Raw genomic sequence first — 20191 nt, 5'->3', positions numbered from 1 at the left:
ACCCAATTGTCGAGGCGAAACAAGATCATTTTCTCGAACAACTTCCGAATACAGGACAGCATTGCAATCGGCCGATACGAGTTGTGGTCGGAGGCTGGTTTTCCTGGTTTTTGAATGGCGATGACCTTCACTTGCCTCCAGTCATGAGGGACAATGTTACCCTCAAGAAACTTGTTAAATAAGTTCAGCAAGCGCCTTTTTGCAGTGTCAGGCAGATTCTTCAGCAAGTTGAATTTGATTCTGTCTAACCTTGGGGCGTTATTGTTGCATGATAAGAGAGCAAGTGAAAACTCCACCATCGAAAACGGTGTTTCGTTCGCGGTATCGGGAGGAGACGCGCGCGGCACGTTTTCTGTACCGGGACAGAGTCCGGACAGATCTTCTTGGCGAAAGCGAATATCCAACGGTTTGAATATTCCACGCTCTCGTTGGTACTATTACGGTTACGCATACGTCGAGCCGTACCCCAAAGAGTGCTCATCGCTGTTTCTCTCGTTAACCCGTCGACGAACCGGCGCCAATAACTGCGTTTTTTGGCTTTCATTAGACTCTTCATTCGCTTTTCTAACGACGCGTACTGTTGATAGCTAGCGGGTAACCCGTCTTCCCGGAAGGCCTTATATGCAGTGGACTTCTCCGCGTACAGCTCTGAGCACTCTTTATCCCACCAAAGGGTGGGAGACCGTCCATGGGTATTCGCGCTGGGTACTGGTTTAGTCTGAGCTTGATTCGCACTGTCGAGAATCAAGCCAGCCAAAAACCTGTACTCTTCCTCCGGAGGAAGTTCTTGAGTGGATTCGATTTTAACGGATATCGCGGTCGCGTAACTCTTCCAATCAATGTTCCGTGTGAGGTCATACGAGGCATTAATTGTTTTCGATGGTCTTGAACCGTTAGCAATTGAAATCACGATAGGCAAATGATCGCTACCGTGGGGATCAGGGATCACCTTCCACATGCAATCTAACTGTAGCGATGTCGAGCAAAGCGATAAATCCAACGCGCTTGCGCGTGCTGGTGGTGTAGGAATCCGCGTCATTTCTCCCGTGTTTAAGATGGTCATGTTGAAATTGTCGCAAAGATCTTGGATTAATGTTGATCTATTATCATCATGAAGACAACCCCATACCGTACCGTGCGAGTTAAAGTCTCCCAGAACTAGCCGCGGTGCCGGTAAGGATTCCGTGATATTACAAAGCGTTCGGTGCCCTACCGAGGCTCTAGGAGGAATGTAGATGGAAGCAATGCAAAGGTCTTTACCTTTGATTAGAACTTGACAAGCGACAATTTCAATGCCTGGTGTCGAAGGGAGGTTAATTCGGCTGAAAGAATAGCACTTTTTGATCCCCAAAAGTACTCCTCCATAAGGGTTTTCTCGATCCAGACGGATTATATTAAAGTCGTGGAAGTTGAGATTTATATCAGAAGTTAACCAGGTTTCACATAATGCGAAAGCATCACATTTTAAACTGTTTAGTAAGAATTTGAAGGAATCGATTTTCGGGAGGATACTTCTGCTGTTCCACTGTAGAACAGTGATCGAATCGGTGACCTCGTTCGATGACTTAGCCATCGAAGGATACGATCGCTGCAAGGAGGGGCCATTTAGTAGTCAATTGCTTCAAAAATGTTTGCACTATAGGGAGAAAACGTATCAGAAGGCTTTTAAGAGGATCAGTAACATTGAAAGCTGTGAAAATTAAGTCCACTATGTCAGAAAATTTCATTAGTCCGTTACTGGACTGAGTATCTGTTTGAAAAACGGGGACACTTGGGGTTTTTGGTGTCCCTGGAAGTGGTGGGTACTCCTTGTTAGAATTAATATTTCCAAGTCCTGGAGCAAATTGCTTCGGCTTTTGTGCATCACTTCCGTTGGATTTATTGGTTGTAGATGGCGCACTCTGAGTGGACGACACCTTGGCACCCTTACGAGGCAATGTAGGGGAGGCTAGATTTCTCCTCTTCCTGGATTCCCCTGGGTTAACCAATGATGTTCCCTCTTGTGGGTCGTCAGATTCTTGCTCAACGCCAGCCAAAAGAGCAAAGGAGTTTTCGGAAGGGACAGATGGCGAAGCATTCTTTAGCATTTCTGCATAAGAGTGCCTCGAGCGATCCTTAAGGGAGCGCTTAATTTTATCCCCGCGCTGCTTGTACACCGGGCATGACTTAAGAGCATGCGGAGGGCCCCCGCAGTAAATACACTTCTCAGTTTCTCCACCGCAAGCGTCATCCTCATGCTCTCCCTCGCATTTGCCGCACCGTTTTTTATTGCCACAATAAGTGGCTGTGTGGCCCAGTTGCTTGCAATTGCTGCAGTTCATTACCCGCGGTACAAACAGGCGAACGGGTAAGCGAACCCTATCCAGGAGGACATAGTTGGGAAGAGCAGACCCGGAGAAAGTCACCCGAATCGAGTCTGACGGAGAATAAGTTGTCTTATCATTTTCTGTTTTTGCGGAATACAATTGCTTGCATTCCAGAATCTTCACCTTTTGAAGTGAAGGGTCCTTAAAGCAGCCAACCCCGTACTTCAACAGGTCTTCGCACTTTAGACCCGGTTCGGCGACTATTCCATCGATCTCCACTGCCCTACAAGGCACATACACTTTGAATTGCTTCGTAAAACGCTCGCTGCGAGCAATCTGGTTTGCCTGATCGAGGTCATTTACTATAACGCGTATCTTATTAGCTCGAACACGTGTTATCTGAGCTACGGCCGGGTAGTTAGCAGTCAGCTCCCGTGATATTTCTAGAATATTGGGCGATTTCGTGTTGGGCCGGAAATACACCACCCAGGGTCCATTTGAACTGGCTGGGTATGTTTTAATACGGGGAGGACTGGGGTAATCAGGGGAGGGAGTAATATCGGGTTTATCCGGTAAATCCATGGGAATATCATTCCCATCCAATGTTCCTTCGCCCTCGGCCATTTAGGCACGAGGATAGCACGTGGTGTAAACGAGAGATGAAACTTGTATTCAGGGGAAAGGGAAAAGTAGACCGATCGGGGAAAGGGAAACGAAAGAAAGAAAAATAATACTTAGCTTATATAGCGGCGTGTCCGACAATTCTGGTATTCACTTCACCAGCCTGGGCACCGGCGAACAAAGACTGCCTAAAACAATAGTTGACCTTCACTGACAATATATATTCTTGTTCACTTTATGCACAGCACCAGAAAACGAACTGCTTCGATCGAGAGCTCGGAGAGTTATGAAGCTGTTGAAATTATGAAACATTGTTTAACTGTGCTTTACGGAATATATGTAAAGTACTTCAAGTATGCAACTATGGGATTCACAATTCAGTATAGTGTTGGTCCTTTTCCCGTAATATAGGGTTGCACAATTAGTATGTGTAAACTTAATTCGAATATTTCAATTATTTTATTTCAGCAGCACATATTTTGCTTATGTTTGGTATATTGAATTGTGCATTCCAATTTCAATATGTAGATTTTCCCAGTTATATACCGGAAGAAAAAGAATGTTGCGAATTTTGGATGCATTATTCCAAACTATACCAATGGTTTAGTAAAGTGTTTTATAGATTTAGATAATAGAATGATTTGGTCAAGTAGGTCACCCTCATATTCTATTTGTTGCTAACATGTAGTACCGTCCTTAGCCATGGGCAACCTGGGACTGGGTCAGGAGCCTCAGGATTTTAGAGGCCTTGCGATGAGGATAGGCACATATAATCAAACTAGCTGTCTGCATTGCTGGCTCCATGAACATTTTAAAAGAAAAGAGCGTCCCAATCTTGATTTGCCTAGAAAAATAATTTGATTAATATACCGATCACATGTGGAACATCCTTGAGCTAATGATGTCAGTTTTGGTTGAATAAAATTTTTGTCATGCGCAAAATTTTATATTACGGGTCGAGGCGACTAAGATTGGACCATCGAAAGAATAAGTATTACAATTCATGCACAAAGAACACGAAACTCGAAAATGAATTATCCTGATTCAAAATCATCTGAAGGGAATACGCCAACACGATATTGATTGATTTGAAAGCCTGCGGTTAGCGGAGTGGAATGTTTAGTGAAAAACAAATTTTCTGAAGCCACATCGGGTCCAGTTTCATCACATCAGGAACGAGGTACTGCTCACGTTCAATATGTTAAGAATGACACTTTTGCAATTAACAAAATATGAACATTACACGTTAAACTGTATTTCAACAAAGTTTTGTTATTCTGCGTCGTTCGCAGAAAGACTTGTGTATTTTTTTCGTGGATAGCATTAAGAGTAAGATACCCAAAAAAACAAAACTAACCACGAATCTTAAAAATTAACCAATAAAAAAATTGATAATGTTAAATTGTTCCCGTATTTTTATTTTCATTTAATGGATCATGAAGGGCGAACACAAAATTATTGCGACACCGAAAATGCCATGCCAATTTTCTTATAATGTTTAAAATCAAACCAAAATTTTAGGGTAGTTTTATACATATATTTACTTCAAAAATCAAAAGAAAAGTTAATCGATGGAGCCTTGAGTGTAAAATTGAACGCATTTTCGCTTGATGCCCTCCATCAAAGTCTTTACAGTGTCATCCAGCACCAGCTTCTCAGTTTTTTTCCATTTTCTTAACATGTCCTTCTCGTTTTTGACTGTCTTCTTGCTCTTTCGAAGTTCCCGCTTCATCATTGCCCAGTACTGCTCCACCGGGCGCAGCTCAGGACAGTTTGGCGGATTCATGTCCTTTGGAACAAAATGGACAGAATTGGCCTCATACCACTCCAGGACACTTTTAGAATAGTGGCATGATGCCAAATCTGGCCAAAATAGCGGAGCTTCGTCGTGCTGCTGCAAGAACGGCAAAAGGCGCTTCTCGAGGTACTCTGATTTGTTGATCTCGTCATTTACTGTACCCTTTGTCACGAAAGGCTCACTCCTCAGTCCGCAAGAGCAGATGGCCTGCCAAATGAGATATTTGGAGGCGAACTTCGACATTTTCTTCTTCTTAAATTTGTCGTCCACATAGAACTTGCTCTTTCCGGTGAAAAACTCGAACCCCGGAATTTGCTTAAAATCGACTTTTATATACGTTTCGTCGTCCATCACACAGCAGCCATATTTTGTCAGCATCTTCTCGTAGAGCTTCCGTGCCCGAGTTTTAGCCGTCGATTGTTGCCGCTCATCGCGGTTTGGGATGTTCTGTACCTTGTATGTATGTAGTCCAGCTCTCTTCTTTGCATTCTGGACGTAGCTCTGCGACATGCCGATCTTTTAGCCAAATCACGGCTTGAGACGTTGGGATTTGCTTTAATCATCCGCTTCACCTTTCCCTCCGTCTTTTTGTTCTCCGGTCCCGGTTTTCTTCCAGCTCCTTTGCCGTGGTCCAACGTCCTGGAACCGCTTCAACACTCTGGAGACGGTTGAATGGTGAATGTTCAACATTTTTCCCAACTACCGGTGCGACAGATCAGGAAATTCCAGGTGTTTGGAAAGAATTTGTTCTCTCGACTCGCGTTGGTTCAACTCCATTTTCGTTGAATCGAGAAACACGACTTCGAGTTTGACAGCATGTAAACAATACACATCAATGAGAAAGTGTGCAAAATTTGGTTGATTTTTACCCAATGGTAAAAAGTTATGCCCTGTTGAATGTGTCGCAATAATTTCGTATTCGCCCTTTAGTGTTTTACTTCAGCGATAGACTTCTGAACTAATAATTTGCCCATCTATCAATGAAGATTGGCGACTGCGTCATCCTGTTTAAAATTACACAAGTTTTACACATTAAACTCGGCCGGACCATATTTAATCTTCTTTCGGATCAAAGGTAATCCGCTATTTGTTTGAAAAATATCAAAAGTACTGTCGCAGAAATACTCAGCCGAGGCAGATATCTCGTAAGTTGGCCAGATAGGATCATAATGGTGTCTAAAGTAAGCAAATTGCGTTACTGGCGACAAGCCTTTTATGAGCATTACTGCGTCTACATTCCTGCACACAAAGTTGAGATCGACGGTTTAGTTAGCGAATTTGTTGTGTGTGGGTGTACTGCAGAGTTAGTTGTTTCAAGGAACTCTAGCTCCGGTGAGTAAAGTTTTTGAATGGCAATTGCACTTACGTTCTTTTATCAATTTTACATTTAAGAACATCATTTATTGTTAATAAATCTGAATGGGTTTGATGGACGTAGCGTAGTCTTTTAACGTCTTTGGTGGAGTCTCAGTTGTGCGCTTTTTAGTGTTATATTGGCTTTCCTTTTCCATTCGATTTTGGAATAATGTGTATCCCTTGGGCTTGGCGGTGTACTCTAGACTGCAATTTTTTATGCCGTACACTAAAAACTAAGCATCAAATTTACGGTCCGTGCGATCATTCAAAAACACACACAAATGGCATCACATCATCACAAATACATACATTTGATATCAAACCTTATGGAGAGACCAACTGAACATCACATTCTGCAGCGCAATTATTCGTCAAGTGTACATCAATTCATTAGCCCTACCCCAACCCACACCCTGATCCTCTTCCATGGCGTTTTTGTGGTCTGCCTGGACCATTCTGCCATTACCTCTCCTATCATCGGCCTTGGACTGACAATGAGAGCCCACCAAACGCTGCAAAATGACAATGAAAATAAAAATGAATGCGTATACCTGAAAATGGTCTTATTTTATGATTTATGTAATGCCGTATTTTATGATTTGTCTTTATTTATTTTATAAAACTGATCAAGATGTCAGCGGTTGGCGGGAGCGAAGCTGGCCAACCGCACGCTACGGCCCTGCCTATACCAAACAGCGCGCAATGTGCAAATGAAACACATGATTGAAGCGTTATTAAATTTTCTTTCTATTTAAAGCATACAAACTTTATCTTAATACAACGTGTTTTGAAATACTTTTATTTTCTCGTTGCGAGATGTAGTTCATTTTGACTAGCACCTTTATTGCCGTTCGTCGCATAACTGTCCCATGTATAAGGGTCAACTGAGTGTGGAGTGTAGTTTACACACCATAAATATATTACACTGGCCTTAATTTTGTATACGTAATAGCTGGCAACTGTTAGGCTTTTTTCTTCTTATCACTTTTAGTAACTTTTGTTTTGAAAATCCTTCGATATAACTTCTTCGCTATATACAAATTCACTAACGAAAGTGCGCCCAGAATTAGCAACATCACGGCGTACACATCCAGTGAGTGATACTGAAGATAGGACAGATCCATCGCCGGAGATCGAAGCTGCGGAGATCCTCCATGCCGTAGTACATATTCAACCCAGTAGACGACGGTCTGTTGCGGTGTCATCGGCTTGTCACGGAATCGTTCCGATGTTAGTTTGGCATTTCTCGCATACGTGGGATCGTTTAAAACCGTATTGATGGCATGGGAAACCGTTGCTTCGCTGATATCGGAGAACTTTAGCAGGAGGGCGTAGCCAGCTCGCACTGACTTTTCAATGTTCATCATCTGATCCCCGAAAATCGGGATTCCAATCATTGGTTTACCGTGGTATAGAGATTCCGTGGTTCCCAGGTTACCTCCGTGAGTGATGAAAAGTTTGACGTTCGGATGAGCGAGGATGTCATTCTGTGGCATCCATGCTTTGATCATCAGATTGGCCGGTTGATTCGGTATCGAATCATCTTCAAATTTCCACAAAACGCGTTCCTTTAGTTTTGAAAAAACTTTCAAAAATGCTTCCCGTTTTTCGACTGGAATGTGTTTTGTTTTTATATTGGATCCCATGCAGAAATAGATGACTCCGTTCGGTGCTTCATCGAGGTATTTTTGGAGATCCTGAAATAAATTATGAACATTACATAAGTCTTCAATTGAAATTGACAATCAATGAGCTAGAATTGCATCACTTATCGATGTCTTCCAGTATCTCACTACTGTCAACAGATAATGTAAAATCAAACATACTTTCGGTAGCGGTTTCGGTTCATCAATTTGAATTCCGCCGACCTCTATCATGTTCGGCGGGTACGGTCTTGGACTGCTCAGGGCGAAATGTTGGTTCAGAAACACCAGCGAAACATTTTGCGCCTGCTGCTCGAACGTTAGCTTTGCATTCGGGAATGTTAAGTCGTAGTAGTGCTTTTGTTTCGGTAGATAAACCCATTGGTAGTAGGCTCGGTCGACCAGGGTGAAGACAGTGTTGACAAAGCGTTCGCAAAATGTCATGCGATCGGTATAGCTGAGCATAAAATGTGCCACGTGCGAAGGAGGAGCGGGTGCTCCTACCAGACGATTAGTCCACCAGGAGTTTCCAAACGCAGAAAAGGTGATCAATTGCGCGTCAAAGTGTTGCGCAAAGCCGTAGAAAGGTTCAGCCAGAAATGATTCCAGTATAACAAGATCAAATTTTTCGTTTGATTTTAAAAGCTTGTCGACGTTCGGATGGCGCATAGCCGCCTCGTACAACATGGTCGGCATACCTCCGTACATAAAAAATAGCATCATTATTGTTGTTATGAATCCGCCGTGAAACTCGAACAAGTTCATATCCTTTTTAGCAGCTTCTTCCAACATTCCGGTCAGCTCAATTTGGCGATAGTTCTTCGCTGGGTTCTTCACCGGATAAGCCGTAATGACGGTCACATCATGACCTACCCCTGCTAGCGTTTTCGCGAAGGCAGCTCCTATGATGTCGTGAGATTTACCACCCAAAGGCATGATTGCCAAAATTTTGGCTCCTTCTGCAAAGGAAACCAGCCAGATGAGACTACACACAATCACCGCGCGTCCGTTCATTATGATTACGAGTTTGCTACTGTCGCACCCTGCCCGCTTCGATTCAATAAATAAACAGCTATACGTTATCGCGATGATGAAGTTTTTTGGAATGGAGAAGCAGTGACTAGACACTAATGAATATACACTCTGTCGAGTGATCGAAAGATAAATATTCACTTTATTCACTCCCTCTTTGAAGCAGTGTTGGGTTTGGGCTATTCTATGTATGGCTAACGATTTTGACAAGCGTAGCTTGCTAGCCGGCAATCAACACATACCGTTGAACGCTACTACAAACGGTGTATGAAGATAAGATTTACGCATACTCTGTCTTGGACGTCTGCTTCACAGCTGATCGCTAAGAGCATTAGTGGGATTTTTTTCTGGGCAGAGATGATGATGTTAATGATTGCTAGGTTGAATGTTTCACGTAGCAAACCATCATTCTGCGATGAAATCATCGAATAAATTCATTCAAATCCGAAATTGGATTTATTTTTTTGGGATGTTTTCAGCTAAGGAAATTTCATGTGTCTTAATGTTAAAATTTTTCTAAGCAAATTAGTACAATGCTTTTAACTTTGAGTAATCGTATCTACCTATTCTTGTGTACTTTATTTTTTGCCCTGATACCAAAATAGATACCAAATCGAACCGATTCACATGCGTTTTAATATACCTTCTTATAAGCATTCCATGATGAAATATTTCTCTATGGCATGTAATGGCTAATTTAATGAGCTGATGCAATACGTACCTTAGTGGTGCCTGTAGACTATGGTCGGACAACAATACTTTATCAGATCTATTTGGGTTTCTAACGGGGTTCCAAATAATTAAGTACAATAAGGGGTCGATTGATGGTATTTGGTGTTTAATTCAAACCGTCAAGCTTAGATGTGCTAAACCATTATTCATGGACATACTTGCACCTTACTCCCTTCGTCACAGCACATACTGGACTATGTATCCACATAATTGATTGCATAAGTTAAGTATGGGAGGGGAGGTTAATTCGGTAAAAAGGACATTTTTTAAAAAATTTGTTTTGGCGATACAGAGAGTGTTAGTATATCCATTTAATTTTCGTATTATAATGTCACAATTGAACAATATTTACTAAGATTTCCATTACAAGCTAACTAACTCAATTTCTACTGGACCCATTGTTTTAAGATTTTTCACAGTTCTTCTTCACATTACTACCCGTGTAACTGTAGAAGCTTCTATTTTCTCGATTTTAGAATTTTTCGTTGCATTTTGAAACAAAAAATCCGATTTTTGCTAACACAATCAGCTAACATGTTATTTTAAAATAATAAAAATAATTTTGTGGAAAGCTACCCTAGTTACCTGGGCAACGATGTGAAGAAAAGTTGTGCAAAATTTCCAAACGATTCGTCAATAAGATTCCAAGTTATGATGTACACCGCATTTTGTGGAAGTGCCTCCTGAAGATCACGGTCACTTGCCCAATTTTAAATACTTTGCTATGAAAATTTAATATGAAATAAAAAATTAAAATTGTGTATTTTGGTCAATTGAATGAACATACGATATTTTTTTCGCCGAGAATACCTTCCCCCTTAAGTGGAAATATCATATAAACGGTCAAAATCATACTAAATCTTGGCGCGTGGTTCAAAAAAAAAAGTTTCCATGATAAATGCTTGAAGACTTTAAATATCCCAATCTTTTTCGTTGAGATATATTCGTTCATTTGGGAGATATTAACGCACCAAATTAACATATTTTTTCAGTTGGCGTCCTGGTTTACAAGACAACGGCTTGATCGGTTTCCATGATACTGATATCTAATTAAAGAACAAGAATTTCGTAAAATTTTGTAGATTGTGTGAAATTTCGTAAATATTGTGATTTTTTTTTTCAAGTTTTAAATTATGGAAATTTTTAATGAGTTTTCGTAAAATTTGGAAAATTTCGGAAATTTTGTTAATTTTGTGATTTAATTTTATTAATTTTGCAAAATTTTGTAAATTTCGTTAAACATTTGTGAATTTCATAAAATCTCGTGAATTTTGGAAAACCTAGGAAATTTTGTGAATTTTGTAAAATGTTGTTAAATTCTTGAAATTTTGTAATTATAGTGAGATTTTGTAAACTTCGTAAAATTTTGTAATTCTTTGAAATTTTGTGAATTTCGTGAAATTCTGTTATTTTTGAAATTTTGTGAATTTAGTGAAAATAATTTTTCAAATTTTGTAAACTTTATAAAATTTTGTGAATTTCCCGCATGTTTGTGATTTTTTCGTGAATTCCGTGAAATTTAGTAAATTTGGCCAGATTTTGTCAGCCTCATTATATAATAACTTTGATGGACTCTAGCAAACGAACCGAGGCAAATTCTATGGCATCCTGAGCTTATTATTGTTATGTTAACGATGCTAAATATATAAAAAAACATTTTTTTTAAATTTTGCGCTGGAAGATCCACTTAAGAGAAATTTTTACTAAATAATCAGAAAGTACATAATACTATGACTATATCTGTGGACTAAGTACCACAATTTTAGCAGCTTCGGTTTATCAAAAAGAAAAAAAAGCCTCGATTTTGGAATATCTCTGTTTCTTTGGTCTAAAATACACTGAGGGGTTGATAAAAATGGGACTGCACTGTATTATGTTAAATATTGTTTATTTCACAAAAATTTGTGAATTTTGTAAAATTTTGCAAATTTCGGAAATTTTATAAAATTTTGAGAAACTTTTTGAATTTCTTGAAATTTTGTGACTTAAATTTTTTTTGTAAAATTTTTAAAATTTTGCAAATTTGGTAAAATTTTTAAAAATTCGTAAAATTTCGTAAATTCTTAAAATTTTATCAAATTCGTAAAGTTCTGTGGATATCGTAAAATTTTATGAATTCCGGGAAATTTTATGAATTTCGTGAAATTTTACGAATGTTGTGAAATTTTACCAAAGTTGTGAAATATGGTGAGTTTTAAAAAATTTCGGGAAATTTTTGTAAATTTTGTAGAATTTTTGTGAATTTTGTAAATTTTCTGACTTTTGTAAAGTTTTGTAATATGGCAAATTTTGTAAATTCGTATAATTTAGTGAATTTCACAAGATTTTGTAAATATGTATTGTGAAAATTCTAAATTTTGTGAATTGTGTAATTTTGTGAATTTCGAGAAATTTTCTATTTTTTTGAATTTTTGTGCAATTCGTAAAATTTTGTAAAGTTGCCCGTGAAATTAGTACAGATTTACAAATACATCAGTAGGATTCCGTTTTTGGCAAAAATGTTTTTTATCAGTTGCGAAAACTGAAACCGTGCTTAAAATGGAACCTTACTTTAAAAGCTTTTATTTTCAATTTGTTACAACAGTAATGTTACAAGAACTTTAATTATATAAGAATATGTAAAATGGAATGAAATGATGGAAAATAATCAGCGAATTTACTTTCATTCGCTTTGCCCTACCCTATAACATATAGTGAATATGACTCTCATGTTTGGACATAAAGTGAAACGAGATATCAAAATTTGTATGAGCATTTTTAAAAAGATTTTCTATTTACCACAACAATGTTGCCAAAAACGGAACTTTCTGTATTGTGAACTTTAACGAATTTTGTAATGGTTGGTCAATTTCGCGAAATATTGTGATCCTGAATTTCACAAAAATTTTCCGTGAATTTTTGTGAATTTCGTGAATTGCATAAAACTAGGTAAATTTGTCGAATTTGTAAAATTTTGTGAATTTCGTGAAATTTTGTGACCTTTGGAAATTATGCGAATTTTGTAAAAAAATTCGATGTGGTGATATTGTGTGAATTTCGTGAACGTTGGTAATTTTTGTCAAATATTGCGAATTTAGCAAAATTTTGTAAATTTCACGAAATTCGGTGAAATTTGGCAAATTTTGTAAAATTATGTAAATTTGCGAAATTTGCAAAATTTTGCGAAATTCATAAAAAAAATTTGACAGAAAAATTCTCTTCAAATTTTTGCGAAATTTGATGAAATTTTGCAAAATTTTACAACAAACTCAAAATTTGAAATACCACACAAAATTCCACTTAATTCATAAATTTTCACGAAGGTTGTGAATTTTATAAATTCTTAAAAATTTGTGAATTTCGCGAAATAATAAAATTTTGTGAAATTTTCTGAACTTTCTAAAATTTTGTTAATTTCGTGATGTTTTGTAAAAAATGGTAATTTTGTGAATTTCGTAAAGTTGTGTAAATTTTGTGAATTTTGTAAAAAATTGTAAATTTGGTGAACCTTGCGAAATTTAGCGAATTTCGTGAAAATTTGTGATTTGTGTGAAATTTTATGAAAATCGTAAAATTTCACAATTTAGTAAAGTTATGCGAATTTCGAAAATTTTGTGAGGTTTGGTAAATTTCGTGAAATATGAATTTTGTCAAATGTGGTGAATTTCGAGAAATTTTGTAAATTTTGTTAAATTTTGTGAATTTTGAGAAATTTGGATAATTTTGTAAAATTTGGCGGATTTCGGCAATTTTCTGCATTTTGTAAATTTTGTGAATTTTGTGAACATTTGTCGTTTGAAAAATTGGCAAATGTTGCAAACTTCTTGAAATTTTATAAATTTTGTAATTACGAAGTTTTTGATGATTTTCGTATACTTTTGCAAAGTTTGTGAATTTTATAAAATTTTGTGAAAATTTATAAATTTTGTGATTTTTTTTGCAGTTTGGTAAAATTCGTGAAGTATTGTGGAATTTCGTAAAATTTTGTGATATTTGTAAAATTATGCAATTCAAAAATCGCACAAAATTTACTATATTATAAAATTTCATAACACTTTACGAAATTTCACGAGATTCACAAAATGTAATAAATCTTAAAAAATTTCACGAAATTCGCGAAATTTCACGAAATTCACAAAAATTTTACACAACTTACAAAATTTACAAAATTTACGAATATTGCGAATTTTTTGAAATTTAATGAATTACGTGAAATTTCGTGAAATACGGTAAATTTCGTGAATTGCATAAAAGTCCGTGAAATTCTGTGGATTTTATTAAACTTTGTGAATTCTATCAAATTTTGTAAATTTTCAACTTTTGTGAACTTTAAGAATTTTGAATTTTGCAAATTTTGCGAAATTTTGTGAAATATTGTGAATAAAATCTAATGGTAAAATATTATGAATTTCGTAAAAATGCGGGTTTCGTAAAATTTTATGAATTCCATAAAATTTTGTGACCTTCGCAAAATTGTGTAAAGTTTCTGAATTTTTGTGAATTTCGTGAAATTTTGACATTTTGTGAATTTTGTAAAATTTTGCTAATTTCGTAAAATGTCGAGAATTGCGTGAAATTTTGTGAAATTTTGAGAACTTGTGAAATTTAGTAAAATTTTGTATATTTTGGGAATTTCATAGTTTTGTAAATTGGAAAAAATCGCAAAATTTAGCAAATTTCGTGAAATTTAGTAATTTTCGTAAATTTCTGTAAGTTTCTCTAAATTTTGTGAATTTTTTAAGATTTATAGATTTCGTAATATTGTGGAGATTTTGTGAATTTCGCGAAATTTTGTGATATTTGTAAAATTTTAGTATTCCGTGAAATTTTTGAAATTTTGTACAATTTTGTGAACTTCGTGAGTTTAGTAAAATTTTGCGAACTTAGCAATATTTTGGGTATTTATTCAAATTTATCGTATTTCGCGAAATTCCGTGAATTATGTGAATTTGTTTCGGAATTTCGTGAAATTTTGTGATTTTCGTAAAATTTTGTGAATTGTGCGATGTTTTGTGAATCTCGTAAAAATTTTGGTGAATATTGTTAAGTTTGTAAATTGCGTGAAATTTGGTGAAGTTCGTGAAATTTTTGAATTTTGTGAAACTGTAAATCTGTAAATTTTTCAAAAAATATGTAATCTTTGTAAAATTTTGTGTGCAATTTTGTGAATTTATAATTTTGTAAAATTGGAGAAATTAAGTAGGGGAACCCGGGCAAAACAACGAAACACGCTATATCTCCTTTCTTCAAAGAACAAAGAATCAACTTCAGCTCTCAAAATTAATGTTTCATAATAGCGGTTCCACGAATATGTACGATACTCAGAACGTCTGAATTCCACAAAATTTTGTGACATTTGTGAAATTGGTGAGTTTCGTGAAATTTCGACATTTTCTGAATTTCGTAAAATTTTGTAGATCTTGGGAATTTCATAGTTTTGTGAATTTGAAAAAAATTGTGATTATTGTAAAATGTAGCAAATTTTCGTTAAATTAGGTAAATTCCGTAAATTTCTGTAAAGTTTTCTTCATTTGGCAAATTTTGTAAAATTTTACGAGTTTTTATTGTGGAGATTTTGTGAATTCGCGAAATTTTGTGACATTTGGAAAATCTTGGTACTAAGCAAAATTTTGGGTATTTCTTGAAATTTGTCGTATTTCGCGAATATTGTAAATTTCGAGAAATTTTGCGATTTGCGTAAAATTTTGTGAATTGCGCGAGGTTTTGTGAATCTCGTAAAATTTGGTAAATATTGCTAAGTTTGTGAATTTCGTGAAATTTTTGAATTTTGTAAAATTTTATAAATCTGTGAATTTTGCAAAAATTTTGTAAATTTCGTGAAATTTTGTGAAGTTTTGTGTGCAGTTTTGCGTATTTCGTGAAATTGTATAAAATTGTAGAAATTTAGTAAATTTTGTGAATTTCGTTAAAATTTGAGTTTCGTGATATATAGTTGAATTTTGTGAGATTTGTAAACTTTTGTGAATTTACGAAGATGTTGTGAAACTCGTGAATATTTGTAAAATTGTCGTGAAATTTTGGTGAACATCATTAAATTTTGCGAATTTCGTGAAATTTTGTTCATTTTATTATATTTTGTTTTGACAGTAGTTTTTGTGTGATTTTGTGAAATTGGTTAAATTTCATGAATCGGCAATTTTCGAGAGAAAAACTGCTATTTTCGAGAAATTTAGGAAATTTTTGTGCATTTCATAAAATGTATAGTTTAGCAAATTTCAGGAAATTTTGTAAGTTTTGTGATAGTTTGAATTTTGGTAAAATTAGTGAGGTTTTATAATTTTCGTGAAATCTTTTGAAATTCGTGAAATTTTGCGAATTTTGTGAAATATTATCAATTTTGTAAATTTCGTGCGGCTTTGTAAATTTTCTTAAATATTGCGAATTTAGTAAATTTTGTAAATTTCGTAAAATTTTATATAATACGTGAAATTTTGTGATATTTTTTAAATTTTGTTTTATTTTAAAATTTGTTTTAAGTTTTGTGAATTATGTGAAATTTTGTAAATCAGTGAATTTTGCAAAATTTTGTAAATTTTGTGATGTTTTGTGTGCAGTTTTGTGAAATTGTATAAAATTGTACAAATTAAGCAAATTTTGTGAATTTCGTTAAAAGTTTAAGTTTCGTGATATATAGTTCAATTTTGTGAGATTCGTAAACTTTTGTGAAATTCGTGAAGTTTTGCGAAAATGTTGTGAAACTCGTGACGTTTTGTAAAATTGTCGTGAAATTTTGAGAATATCAGAAAATTTTGTGAATTTCTTCATTTTATTATATTTTGTTAGACAGTAGTTTTTGTGTGATTTTGTGATATTGGTTAAATTTCACGAATCGAGCAAAATTTTTTGTGCATTTCATAAAATGTTGTATAGTTTAGCAAATTTCAGGAAATTTTGTAAGTTTTGTGATAGTTTGCGAATTTTGGTAAACTTAGTGAGGTTTTTCAATTTTCGTGAAATCTTTTGAAATTTGTGAAATTTTGCGAATTTTGTGAAATATTATCAATTTTGTGAATTTCGTGAGGCTTTGTGAATTTTCTGAAATTTTGCGAATTAGGTAAATTTTGTAAATTTCGTAAAATTTTATATAATTCGTGAAATTTTGTAAATTTCATATATTTTGTAATAAATTGTAAATTTTATGTTATTTTAGAAATTTTGTAAGTTTTGTGAATTATGTGAAATTTTACGAATTTCGCGAAAGTTCGTGAGTTTTGTGAAATTTATGTTACTATCGTGGAATGCTGTAAATATAGCATAATTTTAGAAGTGTCGTGAAGTTTTGTGTTATAAAATTAGCGACTAGTTGTAAAAAGGTTGCGGAATTTTGTAAAATTATGTGAATTTCGACGATTTTGCGAATTTCGATATATTTTGTGAATTTCTTGAAATTTTGTGAGTTTCGTGAAACTTCGTGAAATCATAATATTTAATAAATTGCGTACTTCGCGAATTTTGCAAAATTTTGTAAAGTTTAGAAGATTTCATAAACTCTGTGACATTTATAGAATTTGAATATTGAAACTTTTGTGATTTTCGTAAAGTTTTGGGATAATTGTAAGTTTAGTGAAATTCGTGAAATTTTGTTACTTTTGCGAATTTTGTAAATTGTTTGAATTTTGTGAAGTTTGGTCTCTTTTGAGGAGTTGAAAATTTTGTGTAATAATTATTGCGAATTTTATGAAATTTTGTGAGCTTCGTAAAATTATGCGGATTGCGTGAAATTTTATTAGTTTCAATAAATTTTGCGGGATTTTGTGAAGTTTGGTCTCTTTCGAGGAGTTGAAAATTTTGTGTAATAATTATTGCGAATTTTATAAAATTTTGTGAATTTCGTAAAATTATGCGAATTGCGTGAAATTTTATTAGTTTCAATAAATTTTGCGGGATTTTGTGAAATTTTGCGAATATTTTCAAATTTGTGAAATTCGCGGCCTAACCTCAAAGAGATTAACTCCTTCCCTAATTTTTTTGTTAATTATTTAAGTATAACAAACAAATGTAGTGTAATTGATATAAATTAACTAAAATTTCAATAAGAAAATGATTTGTAAATAACAGACATTAAAAAACAATAAAATCAATTACAAAGAATTCTCGAATTTTATAAAATTTTGTGAAATAAAATTTTCAAAGCTGTGCAAGAAAATTTTCTGAAATTTAGTAAATTTTGCGAGATTTTGTGAAATTTTTGAAATTGTTTTTAATTTCGTGAAATATTATAATACTAAATTTTTTGAATTTCGTGAAATGTTTGTGAATTTTGTGAATGGGCTTAATTTTGTGAATTTCGTAAAATTTTGTGTGTTTCGTGAAACATTGTGTGTTTTGTGAAATAATTGGAATTTCTTTAATTTTTTTGAATTATTGTTGCTTATATTTTTTACAATGAAACGTAAGTCGTAAAGGTTCTGTTCGATTCCTGAAAGTTTTCCAGGAAAAGCTGCATAGAACCGAAAATACTGTCCTCACACCCCGATTTCCCGTATTTTTCGGCAAATAAATATCTCCAACCAAATACAACAGTTCCTTCTTTTAAGAAAAGGTAGAAACTGTAATTTTCCGAAAGCTACTTCAAAATTTATATTAAAATTTTTAAATATTTTTTCCTCCTATTTTTCCATAGTGCCAATGTCAAAAACATTAAACGAAGTGCGCGGGGTCTGAAATTGTCCAAATGAGGTAACATTTGGCGTCTGAGCATATTTTAACATTTGTCTCTATGAGAATGGGGTGATTTACAAAAAAGAACTTTTTTTTGGCCTGTGGTACACTTTTTGATCTTAAACGTTTCTCTTAAAATAAAAAGTCTCACAGGTTACACTGCATTTCATTATCTTCGAACAAATTAAGTACTTTATTGCTTCTACCATTAAATTTTCGACTGACATTAAGTTGACTTTTATTGTACTAGCTGAACGGTTTGAAACTAATATTGGAATTAGGCTATGACTTTCCTACCAAATTATGCTCTTTTCTTTTTATCTGCAACCAAAGGTTTGACAGGAAAAACTTTCCGGTAAATCTTCTTCCCCACATACACATTCCCAGCCCCCACGCAGATCAGCAAGACCAGCATCACAGCGTACACATCGATCAGGTGGTACTGCCAAAGCGACAGTTCCATGGCGGGCGATCGCAGCTGCGGTGCTCCACCATGACGAAGCACATACTCTACCCAGTAAACGGCCGTTTGCTTAGCACTCATGGGTTTATCACGGTATCGTGCCGATGTCAACTGCGCACTTCGCTCGTACGAAGGGTCATTCAGTACGGTATTGATCGCGTGCGAAACAGTAGCTTCGTTAATATCGTTGAAATTCAACAGCACAGCGTAACCGGCACGAACGGATTTTTCAACATTCATCATTTGATCGCCGAAGATTGGAATTCCTACCATCGGTTTGCCGTGGTACAGAGATTCCGTAGTACCGAGGTTACCGCCGTGCGTAATGAACAACTTCACGTTCGGATGGGCAAGGATGTCGTTCTGGGGCATCCATGATTTGATCATCAAGTTTGCTGGCTGATTCGGAATCGATTCATTTTCAAATTTCCACAGGACGCGTAGTTTTAACTTGGAAAATACTTGCAGAAACGCATCACGTTTGTCTTCCGGAAGGTGTTTCGATTGGATGTTGGATCCCATGCAGAAATAAATTACTCCATTGTCGGCTTCATCTAGATATTTTTTGAGATCCTGAAACGTGAACAAGTTTGTTAGAAATAATTTTTGCGATCTGTGATTAGTGGTAAAGTACCTCTGGCAACGGTTTCGGTTCATCTATCTGTATTCCACCGACTTCCACCATGTTAGCAGCATATGGTCTCGGTGCAGTCAGCGTGAAGTGTTGATTTAGGAACACCAAGGAAACGTTCTTCATCTGCTGCTCGAAGGAACGTTTCGCATTCGGGAATGCCTCGTCGTAGTAGCGTTTCTGGCTCGGCAGATAGAACCACTCGTAGTACACCCGATCGAGCATAGTGAATGCTGTATTGACAAATCGTTGCCAAAATGTCATTCGGTCAGTGAAACTCAGCATAAAGTGAGCTATGTGAGAGGGCGGTGCTGGAGTTCCCACCAGGTCGTTTGTCCACATTGAGTTACCGAATGCGGAGAAGGTAATGAGGTGGGCGTCAAAGTGCTGAGCGAATCCGTAGAAAGATTCCGCAACGAAAGATTCCACTATAACAACATCAAACTTTTCGTCCGAATTCCGGAGATTCACCACATTCGGATGCTTCATTACCGATTCGTGCATCAAACTAGGAAACATTTCATACAACACTCCCAGCACTACGATGGCGGACAAAAGTCCGCCCTGCATATCGAACATGTTCGTTTCCTGATCAGCGTACTCCTCTAATAGACCCGTCAGTACAATTTCACGGTAATTTGCAGGTTTATTTTTCGTTGGATATGCAGTGACGACGGTTACATCGTGACCGGCCTCGGCAAGTGGTCTCATGAATGCTGTTCCAATGATGTCGTGGGATTTTCCACCAGTCGGAAGAATACACAAAATCTTGGCACCCTCGGCGAAGGTCACCAACCCGATTAGAAGCAGTAAAGTTAACGAGCGGTCGTCCATGATGAATGCCGGTTCGAGACTGTCAGTCGCACCCAAATTTTCGTTGATAATAAATCGATTTCTTATCTCGAGCGTGATATGAGTAGTGCCCGAAACATGTCGCTTCATGAAAAA

General features: G+C 35.8%; 3 protein-coding genes across 15 annotated transcripts in view; 1 reads left to right on the top strand and 2 right to left on the bottom strand.

The window, feature by feature from the left end:
* Window positions 1-20191, top strand: part of LOC131691455 (calmodulin-binding transcription activator 1) — a 595917-nt gene that overhangs the window by 186889 nt on the left and 388837 nt on the right. The window lies entirely within an intron of this gene.
* On the bottom strand, window positions 6631-8826 carry LOC131691457 (UDP-glucosyltransferase 2-like). Its single transcript, XM_058977870.1, has 2 exons — window positions 7908-8826; window positions 6631-7778 (listed from the first exon to the last, which is right to left on the bottom strand). Exons 1-2 carry the CDS (start codon window positions 8736-8738, stop codon window positions 7044-7046), a joined length of 1566 nt encoding a protein of 521 aa, XP_058833853.1. The 5' UTR covers window positions 8739-8826; the 3' UTR covers window positions 6631-7043.
* LOC131691460 (UDP-glycosyltransferase UGT5-like) lies at window positions 18243-20184 on the bottom strand. Its single transcript, XM_058977873.1, has 2 exons — window positions 19247-20184; window positions 18243-19185 (listed from the first exon to the last, which is right to left on the bottom strand). Exons 1-2 carry the CDS (start codon window positions 20075-20077, stop codon window positions 18451-18453), a joined length of 1566 nt encoding a protein of 521 aa, XP_058833856.1. The 5' UTR covers window positions 20078-20184; the 3' UTR covers window positions 18243-18450.

This window comes from Topomyia yanbarensis, chromosome 3 (assembly GCF_030247195.1).
Source record: "Topomyia yanbarensis strain Yona2022 chromosome 3, ASM3024719v1, whole genome shotgun sequence".
Taxonomy (NCBI): domain Eukaryota; kingdom Metazoa; phylum Arthropoda; class Insecta; order Diptera; family Culicidae; genus Topomyia; species Topomyia yanbarensis.
This window is presented reverse-complemented; position numbering and strand designations above follow the sequence as displayed.